The sequence below is a fragment of the Tympanuchus pallidicinctus genome, unplaced genomic scaffold, assembly GCF_026119805.1.
Source record: "Tympanuchus pallidicinctus isolate F22 unplaced genomic scaffold, pur_lepc_1.0 scaffold17, whole genome shotgun sequence".
Lineage (NCBI taxonomy): Eukaryota > Metazoa > Chordata > Aves > Galliformes > Phasianidae > Tympanuchus > Tympanuchus pallidicinctus.
In genome coordinates this window covers 7238003-7250749 of record NW_026294690.1, presented here as the reverse complement: position 1 = coordinate 7250749, position 12747 = coordinate 7238003, and the positions used below count along the sequence as shown (strand labels likewise).

General features: G+C 34.2%; 1 protein-coding gene across 6 annotated transcripts in view; it reads right to left on the bottom strand.

The window, feature by feature from the left end:
* The window catches only part of CACNA2D3 (calcium voltage-gated channel auxiliary subunit alpha2delta 3), a 466453-nt gene that overhangs the window by 210761 nt on the left and 242945 nt on the right, over positions 1-12747 (bottom strand). For all 6 annotated transcript variants that reach the window (XR_008205698.1, XR_008205697.1, XM_052678868.1 and 3 more), the window contains exons 6-8: positions 8327-8458; positions 6915-6975; positions 6674-6824 (exon numbers count right to left, since the gene is read on the bottom strand). Coding sequence is in view for 4 of the 6 variants with exons in the window: in XM_052678868.1 (XP_052534828.1) it covers positions 6674-6824; positions 6915-6975; positions 8327-8458 (344 nt within the window). In the remaining 2 variants the exon portion in view is untranslated. The remainder of the gene's footprint in view (positions 1-6673; positions 6825-6914; positions 6976-8326; positions 8459-12747) is intronic.

Here is a 12747-nt window from a genome sequence, read left to right as displayed (position 1 = left end):
CTCTTGCTTTCACACCTTTTTTTTTTTTTTTTTTTTTTTTTTTTTTTTTTTTTTTTTTCTTAGCATGTTCTTCAATCACTGTACTTCCTGATTAAGCCTGGGCTTTTAGCATGATATTTGTAGCTGTTTTTGGAAGCTAGAACAAAGGCATGCTTTTTCTTACATGATACCAAGCAGTCTGTAGTCAGCCAACATGCAATAAAGAATTATGCTGTTTTTTTCTCAGTCATGATCATTTCAAATATCTCACATATAACACCAAAATACGTAGTTCTAAATGCTGTATTAATACTGCCCCTTTTTTCCAGATCTATCATCATCAGCAAACAGATGAATCACAAGTTCCTACTCTATCAGAGCTTGTACTTAAGTAGCACAATTTCATTCTGCCCAATTTCTATTAAATAGTAATTATTTTTCATTAATTTAATATTATAATTAAATAGTCCAGACTTCTCAGCACCAGGCTATCTCTACAGACATACAGCTTGCATGGCTCCCAGCCACATCATAACCCAGACAGACGCCCAGTATCTTCACCCAATATCTTTATCATTATTATGCTGCAGAGTATACAGGATGCCCATACTGTCACAGAAAGATGTTTCAAGTCCCTCAGCAGTCCCATTCTACAGAATCAAAAGAGGAAGAAGAAAAATATTCATTCTCACATAAGCAGTACAATTGCACAGACAGAATGTGGCCACAACTTTCTTCCTATACTCATCCTTCTGAAATCCTGCCAAATTGTGACACTATTTGCACTTGTAGTATCTAATTCACCTTGCGAATATCACTGTAGAATATTTTAAGTAATCTGCTATTTATGGAAAAAAAAAAAAGAATTATGCAGTTATGCAGAATTAATATTTTATATGGCAGTGTTCTGTGGATAACAAGAATAACCTGGATGTGCTCCATTTGCCAGTGCTTGTACAGATACAAATAAAAGCACAATAAGAAAAATGCTATCTGCATTATATACTTGATTTATTTTTTTTACATATATTAAAAAAATACTACTAGATAGAAAAATTTACTGAACAAAATCATTTCAGTTCCCAAAGGAATTCCCCAAATAGCAAACATCTTCCTAACTCAGTAAAAACCGAAAAAAGGGTGATACAACACGTGGAGCCATTCAAGAAGAGTTTGCTGCTTAAACTGGCACATTTGGGTAGTAAGACTTCTAGTATAACTCTCAGCTTCAGTAAAATACTCAGCTTGTGCTTCAAGCACATGTTAAACGGTTTTGGTCTTTTTGTAGAATATATTGCGGTATTATTAGTGATAATTTTTTTAAAACTTATCAAACTTTCTTTCAGAGTAGAAGTAAAAAAAAGGCATTCCAGAATTTTCTCAATCTAGAGGAAACATCCACATACTTCTCACAAACTTTCACAGCAATTTGAACTCAGTTCTGCAGTTTTTCTAGGACATGTAGAATTTCATATTTAAATGAATTTGCTTCTTGATCTTCAATAAAAAGGCTTGTTACTAACTGCTGACTTTGCCAGCAATACCTGATATAGATCTGTTAATCCCTGGGCAAGGAGATTTTTGAAATAGAGATTTCTCCTTTAGTTCAAAGCTGTGAGTACTCAATTTTTATATAACCTACTAGAAAATTCATCTACTTGAGCAGAAGACGACATTCAGCTTTTCTGATACTTTTTAACATTACACAGTACCATATGCACACATACAACCATAGGAAATCATTATCACATTGCAGATGTGATATCTGCACTGCTATAGTATAGAGGGTTAAATCTGTGTATAGCCTGTGTTTCACTGAAGAAAGGAGGGAGAAGAATTAACATGGTTTACGATCTCCTCTTAAAACCTTAGCCTGCTTTAAGTATTCTTATAATTTAAACACCTGAGGACACATTATTATTACTTTATTAGTAGTATTAAATTATTTATTTACATTTATTTTCTTTATTAATTTACATTATTTTGCCAATCTAGTTGTTTCTTGGCATAGCGTAAAACAGAATGAGTGGGCCAAACTAAGAAGAATCACAGATAGCTGCTGATTTATCTTGCATAATCAGATACTATCCATACTCTGAAAATATGAGGAGATGTGGCTCTAAACCTATGCAACTAGTTTGCATTTATTTCAGCATTTTGCATATTTATTCTTTAGCAAAGCAGTCTGGAACAAGATCCACAGAAACAAATAACTTTCATACTGTGTTGTGCAACAACACAGATAAAAGATTTCACACAACTCAAGATATCCATTTCAACCCACCCTAAGACCAAACAACGAAGCCAAACCAATTCCTTTAATTCTTGTTCAGGTATTTCCAAGCTTGTCCTAACATTCCCACACACATACAAACACAGCCCATGGCTTGGAGCAGTTATATGGAGATTGACAATTGGCTGCTTTCCCTTCGCTCAGTCTCCTGCTGTGTTACCTACACAGAATCTGATTACTCAGGTCAGTTAAAAAAATACGTTTAAACATTCTGAATGAATGCAAGGACTTAAACAGGACGACACAGAAAATACTTACAATGGAAAATTCAGCAAACTGAAACCAGGAACTACGCTACTGTGCTCTGAATGAACAAATAATACTCCTCTAATATATTTTCCTAATATGGCGTGACAACAGCATTAAAATTGATTTGGCATTCTCAGCTCAGTTAATATTTCATTCTTTTAATGTACAGTTTACATTTTTTGTAAAAGCATTTGAAAAATTTCAACATTGAACAGAATTAGTACTTCTTTTATGATAATATTGTTAATTTAATGCATGACTTGGAGTTATGCTTCAAAGTGAATTGGAAAAATATGCCTTTTCTCTTGTTGCCAGCATCTCTTTCATGTACCAGTAAACTGACCTTAAATTTTAACAAAGGCAGCACAAAATTTGTCTTGTGCTTCAACAGGTTTTTTGTTGTTGTTGTTGTTGTTGTTGTTGTTTTTTTTTGCAATTCAATCATCTAGTCCATCAATTTCAGATAGATTTTCCAAACTGAACATGAAAACTGAAATGATTTTTAACATTATGTTTTTATGTTTACTCTCTGGAAAGACTTGCACTGAATTTTGCTTTCTTTTACTTATAAAGTTAGAAAGGTATTTTAGTGAAAAATCAAATGGACATGGCGGATATGAATCAGTTAATGATTAGCTAGTTAATGTATAGCTAGTAACTTTCAGGATTGGCAGGTTTCGTTTTGTTTCTCTACTGAATATTTTTAAGTGTTAACTGAATTTTTAACGATGTTAGTGTGTACTGATCATAATTCCCATTATCATTAATGAGAATTCTCAATTTCTTTTTGTGTACAGAATGCAGAATTGTATGACAACACAAAAAGCACACTGAATTTTTTTTCAAAAACTTCTTGTACAGTGAAATATTGTAAAGGGAGAATAAAAAACTAACAGATTTGACAACCACAAATTTTGCACAAATGCTTTTCAGACTTCAGTTTTCCTTTTACTAAGCTCCACTCCCCATTCTTCTATTGATATATATAACTATTTCTTCAATGCTCAATTCCTTTCCAAACTTGACCCTGGCTTACAGCAGTCCAACTTTTGCACAGAACAAAGATTTGAGACTGAGCTCCATAAGAGATGTGTGATCTTTGCCACCCGATTGCCTTTTACAAGGTAACTCATTCCTGCTCCCACAATGCTGCTCTGTTTTCTCACTTATCAACCCTGACACTTTTTAAACAAGGCCTGCCTTCTTTCAACAGATAAATTAGAAAACATCTCGCCTTTCCCTAATCTCATCTACTCTTTTGGTAAACTTAAAAGTGTTCTTCCTTCTTTCCTGTAACAAACACAGAAGTTTCTCATCTGTTTGTGTAAACCTTCTGCTAGCTTCATTCTGCCTGTTGATTATCTTTAAGTCTTCTACCACATCTTTCATCACTATTTTCCTTTTATTTCCTTCTTTTCCTTCAAAATGCAGGCATGTTTTAGGGTGAGTGAACTTCTTAATCCATCTGACTCCTAATTCCTGACACACTTCCTCATAAGAGTCCTCCATTAATCACTGTGCATAGTAAAGCCATACGATTGTTAAGGTTCAAAACTTTCACTTAATCTTACACATGTATTGCTTGTCCAGAGTTATTCTGCCTCACAATTTGACCTGGGAAGAGAAGGAGATACTGCACTTTTTGTCCCAGGTCTCATAGAGTAGCCATCTGAACAGGCATTTCAGGTATTGGCTGTTATCAGTGCTTCAGAAGTCATTTCTGCTGAGCATTAGTCACAGTACCCCTGGCTTTACTGCAGACCCTCAGTATACCTTCCTCTAACACATCACATTTTAAAAGGAGTCTGTAATGCAGTGCCAGCCTACCTACGCCATTCTTCACAGAAAGGTTGGCTGCCTTCTCTACAGCACTGCTGTTAACAGCTTGTTACATTTTCAAGCAAACAAATTGTGTGCTTTCTTTAAATTATCACTTTTGCCTTGTGAGGAGACAGCAAGGATTATTTTGTGATATTTAGTTCAAAACAACTCCTTAAAACCCTTCTTCCATATGACAGAACAACACCTCTCCCACTCACTGCCAATCCTGTCACAGCCTCCTCCATCTCTGCAGTACCTCTTTGTGAATAGTGAAAAGTGAATAGTTGCAGGGCCATATTTGCACAGCAACCATCCCACAAGTGTCCTACCAGAACTGAGCATCTGAGCCGATAAGAATAAAATTGCACTCTCAGTCAGTACTCCTGCTTATTTCAGCAAATAAACATAATTACCCTGAAAGAGGCTATAGAATAGAAAAAAAAAAAAACCAAAACCTTTAGATGAAGAAATCATCTAGTACACATGCTATAATTATCATAGTAATTACATCTCTTATTATAAGAATTTCCTATACTACCAAGCAAGAGGGGCTGCAGTGTTGGGAGCTGTGGAAGGGGGCCATGAGCTGCCCTGTGCCACTGTGAACAATTTTTTAAGCACAGCTCTGTTTATTTTCAATTACAGTTTAAAAAAAATATGACATTCCTTCATACTTAAGCATACTGAAATATTTGTACATAGTACTATTATTTCAGCAAAAGGTTTGCTTTGGGTCCTTGCTTCACATTCTCTGTTGTAGATGAACATTTTGTTTTTCCCAAAGTAAAAAAACAAACAAACAAACAACAAAAAAAAAAACCAACAAAACAACAAGAAAACCTCTTCCGATAAATATTTCATAGTCTTTCCACATCGCTTACAATAACTGTTATGAGTTGTAAAAAAATCAGAGATTATGCACTAAAAATGGCAAGTCAAATGTCTTAGTAATTACTTAGTTGACATGTTTTTACTTCTTATTATGGTGGCTTTTTAAATTAACACTAATCACAGTTGTGTTGGAGGACAATCTCAATGATTTGCGTTCATATTAATGGTATCATTTACATTAGAATATAAAGGATGCTTCCCTTGCAACAAGGGAAAGCCAAAATCCTTGCATTTGATAGTAAGATAGTTAAAAACATTCTTAGGATTTAGATGCATGAAAAAACCATGTACTAATCAATTGTTTTATCTTACTGCTTATAAGCAAAACAATATCCACAAAGGGAAAATTATTAAACCATTAATTCCTCCCCCGCCAAATTGCAGCTGTGATGTCAGTTTAGGGCATGGTCAAACCACCCTTACCCACATTATTCTCATTATGCTTAAATAGCTGTAAAACCACTCTCTTGTTATTTATTTAAAATATGTGAATACTATTTGATACATCAAAACACTATGTACTATTTATGATCTAAATTATCACTTTAAGAAAGCAGCAGTAATACCTCCCCATAAAGCTTCAAAAAACCCTTGCTGTTATTTGCAAAATAATGTCATATCATAGCATCAACATGGAAAAAAATGTCCTGGAACTTAATGAATCTTTAAAGCTAAATATCAGGCATCGCTTTTCAGACAATTTTATAGATGGTTAAACTGCACTTTTGGGCAGTAGCATGTGGATTGACTTAATTATCAATATTAAGCGTTGTGTTATAATTAGAAGAAAAATGTGAATATTAGAAATAAAAATGGTAGATTTAAAATAGGTCAGCAAAACGGTGGCATGCAGTGGCTTCTTATATTCATTAGCATGCTTTAGAGTTGTGGTTCATGAGCATCTCGCATTTCTGAAACTCAATTAACTCGGTATGTATACAACACATTTTAAATTCACACAGAAAAAAAAAAAAGTTGGGAGGTAAATTGACATTTTATCTTGCCATGCAAGCTTCAGCAAGAGCTAACATCTAATTATATTAATTTTTACACAATCACCCTTTTGTATATTGCACTTTACTGAAGAATCTGTAAGATAAAAGCAGTTGAGATAAGGAGGAAGAAATCCCCAAATTAAAAAATAAGGTAACGTGAAAAGTGCAAACAAACTACAAAACAGATTGCTATTCTTTGCTGCTCCCAATCTTAGGACAGCTTAAGGGGCTTTGGATTGCAACTCCTAGAAAACAAGAGTTTGAAAACACTGTCATCACCTGAAGAGGCTTGCATCAGAAAATCAGTTTGTCCAGTAGCTACAAATGCCATCTTATAACAATCACTTGCCTACAGCATTTTTCAAGTTTATTGTGTGTTGAAAAATATAATGGATAGCAACAAAAGATGGAAAAAAATAATAGAAGAAAAATTCGAGACACTCACAGCAATTATATTGAAGAAGTCATCATCTCCAAGGGTATCCAAAATAGATGAAACTGTCTGCTTAGCGATAGTCAAGCGAAGTCCTTTCATACTGCCACTGACATCTACTAAAATTACCACATCTTTTGGAGAAGTGGCTGCTTGGATGTACCTAATACAAAATACAAAACATCTTGCTCCTTAAAATAATGAACTTCTTAAATTCCCCATTTCTTAAACATAATATACATCAATTGCCTACCATTTCCTATTTCTGCAGTCAAATGCAATAACTCCATTCTCATCAGGTTCCCATTTAATTCCTGTTTAGACAAAGAGATGAAAAGATTAAATTACAACATTTTGTTGTAACTGCTCAAAACATCTCTATGATATTGTGGCAAAGCAGCATTTAACATTTTCATACTTCAATCAGTCTCACAGCCAATGCTATTATAATATAGAAAATGCTGGAAAACAGTAATGAAAGAGGACTGCTAGAAACAATATGGCTTCCTCACTCCTTTTTAGCCTACTGTAAGCTGAAAACCTCTTCAATCTTTCCATGCTTTCCATATTTGTGTCACTGAAGTAATATTGTACCTGGCCTCCAGTGCTGTCCAGATTCTAGTCAGGCTGGCCAAGTTCCTTTCAAGCCATGAGTACTTACGGTTCCTGGGTGATCTCAGCAGGTATTGCTATACAGCTATACTTGCTAACTTGATAATAGCTTGTACTTGCTTGCAGCTGCACTTACAGGCTGCACATTTTGTGTTTTAACCAGTCACTACATCTAGTACCTCGAGGCTGTGAGTCAAGCAAAATATGGTAAAAACAAGTCCAATTTTTTTTTTTTTTTAAAACAAATTACCGCCTTTAAAATAAAGACATTTTCTATTCTTCAGTGTCGTACAGCTTGAGAACTCATCCATAATCTAAAATTAATACAAACATAACCTACATTCAATTCAGCCACTTTGAGACATACAGGGTTATAGTATAGTATGGCTCAAATTAAACTTGAGATTTCAGGTCTAAAATCAAACCAACCAACCGTTTGTTGCTAAACTGTCAGCTAAAAGGACATTTTCATCTATGAGCCTGACCCAAAGTTGCAGAAGTTGAGGATCCGTTTATTTAGCATCTTATTGTATTTAGCATGTAGCACATTTGATACACAGTTATATATAAACATAATATTTAATATTCATTTAATTTACTGCATAGAAATAAGTTGCCTTGCCACATTTTATTACAAGCTACTTAGAAGTAACTTTAAAATAAACTTTTGAAATCTTTAAATGCAAGACAACACATTATTATCTATGCAAGAATGGAATAAATTGCAATTAAATTGTATTGTTTGTCTTGATAGAGCAATGTTATCTAAGTTCAGTGCTATACGAATAGTCTATTTTGTTCTCTACAGTCAATTTAGAAGTCAGTCACCTGCGTATATGCAAATAAAGAATATGCAAGATTTATCTGAGGGGCCACATTTAGAAATGAAAATTAGCAGAAAAAGGAACATTAAAATGTTGATTAGGAATCTCTCTCTGAAAACTACGTAAGTAAAACTGAACCTCCAAGTATCTGTGAAATTGTGACAGTGATCGATAGAAATGTGCAGCCATATATTCTTTATCGTTCCTCTGTAACCTCTATTATTCTTACCTGGATACTGTCTGAAAAATCCTTTTGCACTTCCAAAGTACTGCCAGATGAGAGAAGGGTCACGATCAAAATTATCAACAAAGACCTTATTTAAGGATTCTGACCAATAAACTCCATTTACAATAGCTGGATCTAAGGAGAGAAGAAAACTCTTTACCATTTTCAGCTTATTCGTTACCCTAAAAATCCCGTAAATGCAAAATATTTCACTTTCCTGCATCATTTAAGAGATTCCAAATACTTACATCATGGAAGTATGGTTCAAATGACAAATAGAAATCATGTACATTTTGTAAATAACTTACTTAAAATTGCTAAGTAGGCCATTTATATGGAACTCTTATATCACTTTTTTGGAGAACTTAAATGAGTAAACCTAGTGATTGATTATTTATTTATTTTCCCTAAATGCTTAGAATGTCTCATAGCAATATTTTATACATTTCTTTTAATCTTCAATTTTGCAAGGTCGGTATTACTCTGTTTGAAAGTTCACTTGTGAGAACATAAAGTAAAATACTTCTTATTTCATACTTGGGTGAATTAATGGCATACACCAAACACAAAATCTTATAGCATATAACACTAATTGTATTTGGAAAGCACTGGACCCAGATTTCACAACAACATCCTATTATTTTTGACCCCCAGAGAGAGAAGGAAAGAGAGAATGAGAAGTACATAACAAATCCTTGATGTTGAAAATAAGTTATCTCTTATTTTTATTACATCCTAGTAACTCCCCCAGGCAGCAATTCCTGCAAACCCAGACTGCTCAAGTACATTTTTATGTTGCAGTTGGTTTTCAGGAGTAAATGAACACATCTAAGGAAGTTACTCAACTTCAAACTGTGATGTCAAATGTAGCTGACAGATGAGAAGCAATTAGGATATATTGCATTCCCAATTCAATCTGTACATGAAATCAGTAATGGAGAAAGCAATACACAGAATTAAAACCACAGATGTATTATTTCATTTATAGAAGTGTACATGCACACTAACATTTGTTCAAACATTTGAAATAATGCTTTCATTAACTCATGAAATAATGGGACTTTACTCATTTCAAAAAGACTGATCAGAATGTGATTTTAATGGAATGGAGTAAGGGTAAGATAAATTGTTATCTTTCCTTACACTTGTCAAGAAAAACAGTACAGAAAGTGAAACATCTGAGCTACGTATCTTTAAGTGTTACTTTCATCTAAATATTTTGGTCAAGAAAAGTCAAGGTCAAGAAAACAAATTCTGTTTTTAAAGTATGTCTTGTACAGTTATTTGTTTATCTAGGAGATGAAATATACATTTAAAATCCAATCAAATGCATCAAATATCATCAGTACTTCTTCAATTTTGTCTAGTTGGCAAGAACCATTGTCTGGGTATTTCCAAGTCTCCAATAACAAGCTGCGATTGAGACATCAGGAATCAACTGTCAAGACTTCTATCGTGTGATCTGTCATCAGTTTTCAGAAATATTTCAGCACCTCAAAATACTGATTGGGCTGAGATTCACTGTTCAGCATTTAAACATTAAATGAGAAGTGATGTTCTGAAGTGAGAATCCCTTTCTCAGTCCACTGCAATCTTATTCACATCTTCTGATGGAGAAATTGAATCGCTGAGGTGTTTCTAGGAAAGTCTTCTTGTAGGAACTGGAAGCTGTTCTCAGAATCAATAGGGCATTAAGTTCTTCATACACCCTTCGGTTACCAGTTTGACTGAAAAGCCACACTGATCCTAAATTGAAAATTACACTTTATCTTACATTTAAAATAATCTCTAGTGGTTTTTTGAAATTTGTGTTTGAATCTCATTCCAACACTGCACATTTTACAATATTTCTTTGCAATATTGAGCAGATCAGGTATCTTCTATCCTGCATTCCTCAGAGGCTAAGCATTAATGCCCTTTCCTAGGTGATCTGTGCCAGTGTCCTCAGCTAAGCAGAACCTTCACTTTGACTCCCCACTCAAAGATTATTTAATTTGGATTCTATGTACACATCATCTCCATCAGATCATGAGACAAGCCTTAACTGTCCATGCTGTTAAGCTTTCAACTGAGTCTAACATCCACCTACTGACATTTGAGATACATATTTATATAATAAAAAAATATATATAAAGCTATTTTTAAAATGCATTTATATTAAATTATCCATAGCACCATGGCAGCAGATTACTTTTATTAGCCCATCCATGAGGCGCTGCTTACTGTGTTTATATATATATATATACACACAATATGAATTAGAGAACTCCAGTGAAATACAACCATAAATTTTTTTCCTTGAACATGATTATTTGAGTCTATATTCTGCATTATGTTGACAGCTCTAAGCACTAATCATCCAAATGCTTGCTGATCACCTAAAATATTAATTCAATGACACTGAAACTAATAGGATTTTTTTTTTTTTTTTTTTTTTGTACTGAAAGGAGCATTAAGCAAGCATATTAAACAAGAGAGTGCAATTAAAATGCAATCTGTGATGACCAGATTCCTTTAAAATTAATCCTGGTGGCAATTCACTACATTCCTACAACCTGCATATCTATTATACTGGATGTTATTTCTACAATATGCCAAGAGCAATCTATAAGTCACATTTTATGCATCAAACTTTTTTTTTTTTTTTTTTAATAAATAAATTAGGTCACAGTTTAATCCTTATTATACTGGAGAAAGAATAGAGTGGGGGAAAAAATTTATCCAGAGCACCAATTGCAGGCAGATAGCCCAGAAGTGGAAATAATCTCTCTCTGGATGCTGTATCTGCAGGTAGAATGATCTCCAAACCAAAATCCTTGCTGTAAATTTATGTTATGTCTGATGAATGCATCTCTTCGGATTTGTACAATCCGAAACGCATCTGAGCTCTCAATTTATAGCCTCATTAAAATATTATCTAATAACAGGTACATTATTATATTATGTGCTTCTAGGCAGTTCTAAGTTTTAGTAATTCTACTGACATTACCCCGACTACTTCATTTGAAAACAGCATTGTTTTCATAATGCAGGTGAATGTCATCTGTATCCCCAAAATCATTACCAACGTTGGCATGGAACTAAGTGCTTGTGAATATTTTGGAATCTGGGGAGGGGAAAAAAAAAAGAAAAAAAAACCAATACAAATGCAAAATCATTTCTGTGATGTTACAGAGGTGTTTCAAAGACAATAAGTGCAAACAGTTCCTGTCACACATCTTGACACACAATTTCTGTTTGTGCTTCCTGGCAATAACAGGTAAATACAATTATTTCTTTTTCCTGGCATCGTAGATAGGTTTGCTTGCAATTATATTCCGTTTTGTTCCACTGCTGTTTGCGTAGATATTTAATAAAAACTAGCCTCAAGAAAATAGGAACATTGACAGGAATGTGAAATATAAAGGGGAAATAACAGTATAACTGCATGTAACAATTAAACTGCTGTCACAGATACTGCTGACACTACGAAACAGGACTGAAGACTCAACAAAGGCAACCAAGCTGTGCAGACTGAAAGATGTACAACAGCATGACAAAGGTTAATGCTACAGCAGAAAGTATTTTAATACACAGAATTTGCAACAATATCTACAGTGAGATAAGGCTACAGAAATAAAATAACACATAATGCCTTTTGCTCTTTAGTTTTTTCTGTATGGAAAAGACCAGCTGCGGAATTCAGTTACTATGAAGAAAATGCAGAATACTACCCTTTCTTCCTATGGTCTGCTTTATTATAAAGAAAAATTGTTACCAGTAATTCTTTGTTTTTTCCTTTAGCATATCGCCTTTGTAATGTGATCATTAATTTCTCAGGGAAAACTGTCAAAGATTCTGGCATCCAAAATGGTGTTCTTTGCAGCATCTGACCTTAAGGACAGCCCCTAACATTGCAGAACAATGCTGTCATACAATGAAGCAGTATAAGCACAGCCTATAGGACCAAGCACTGGAAAAGAATGCAAAATCCAGCACTCTTTTGGCTCAAAGATAGCGACAATATTAGCTTAGTTTTGATGACACTGACAACATATTTAGTCTGGTCATATTTTAAAGAATAACAAAATCACATACTTTACTGGGACATAGACCAACAATCTAATAATTATACTACTCAACCCTAATATGAATGCTTTTCAGGGTGGTCCAATATTCAAGAGCTGGGGCTGGATGCCAATTTTGGCAACTGGCTTTGCTTTATTCATTCTTCCCCAGCCTCCCCCTCTACTGGGTACTGTGGATGCATCAACTCACACATCAAAGCACTGTAGACAAAAAAGAAAGTGATTGCCTATTTTGCTTCATGTGCTGAGATCCATGAACCAATGACGTCAAAAATCACAATCTCTGCTCCTATATACATGGGGCGGTAAAGACTTCAAGAGCATGATTGCTTAGAGACACAGTGGTAGCTATGTAGT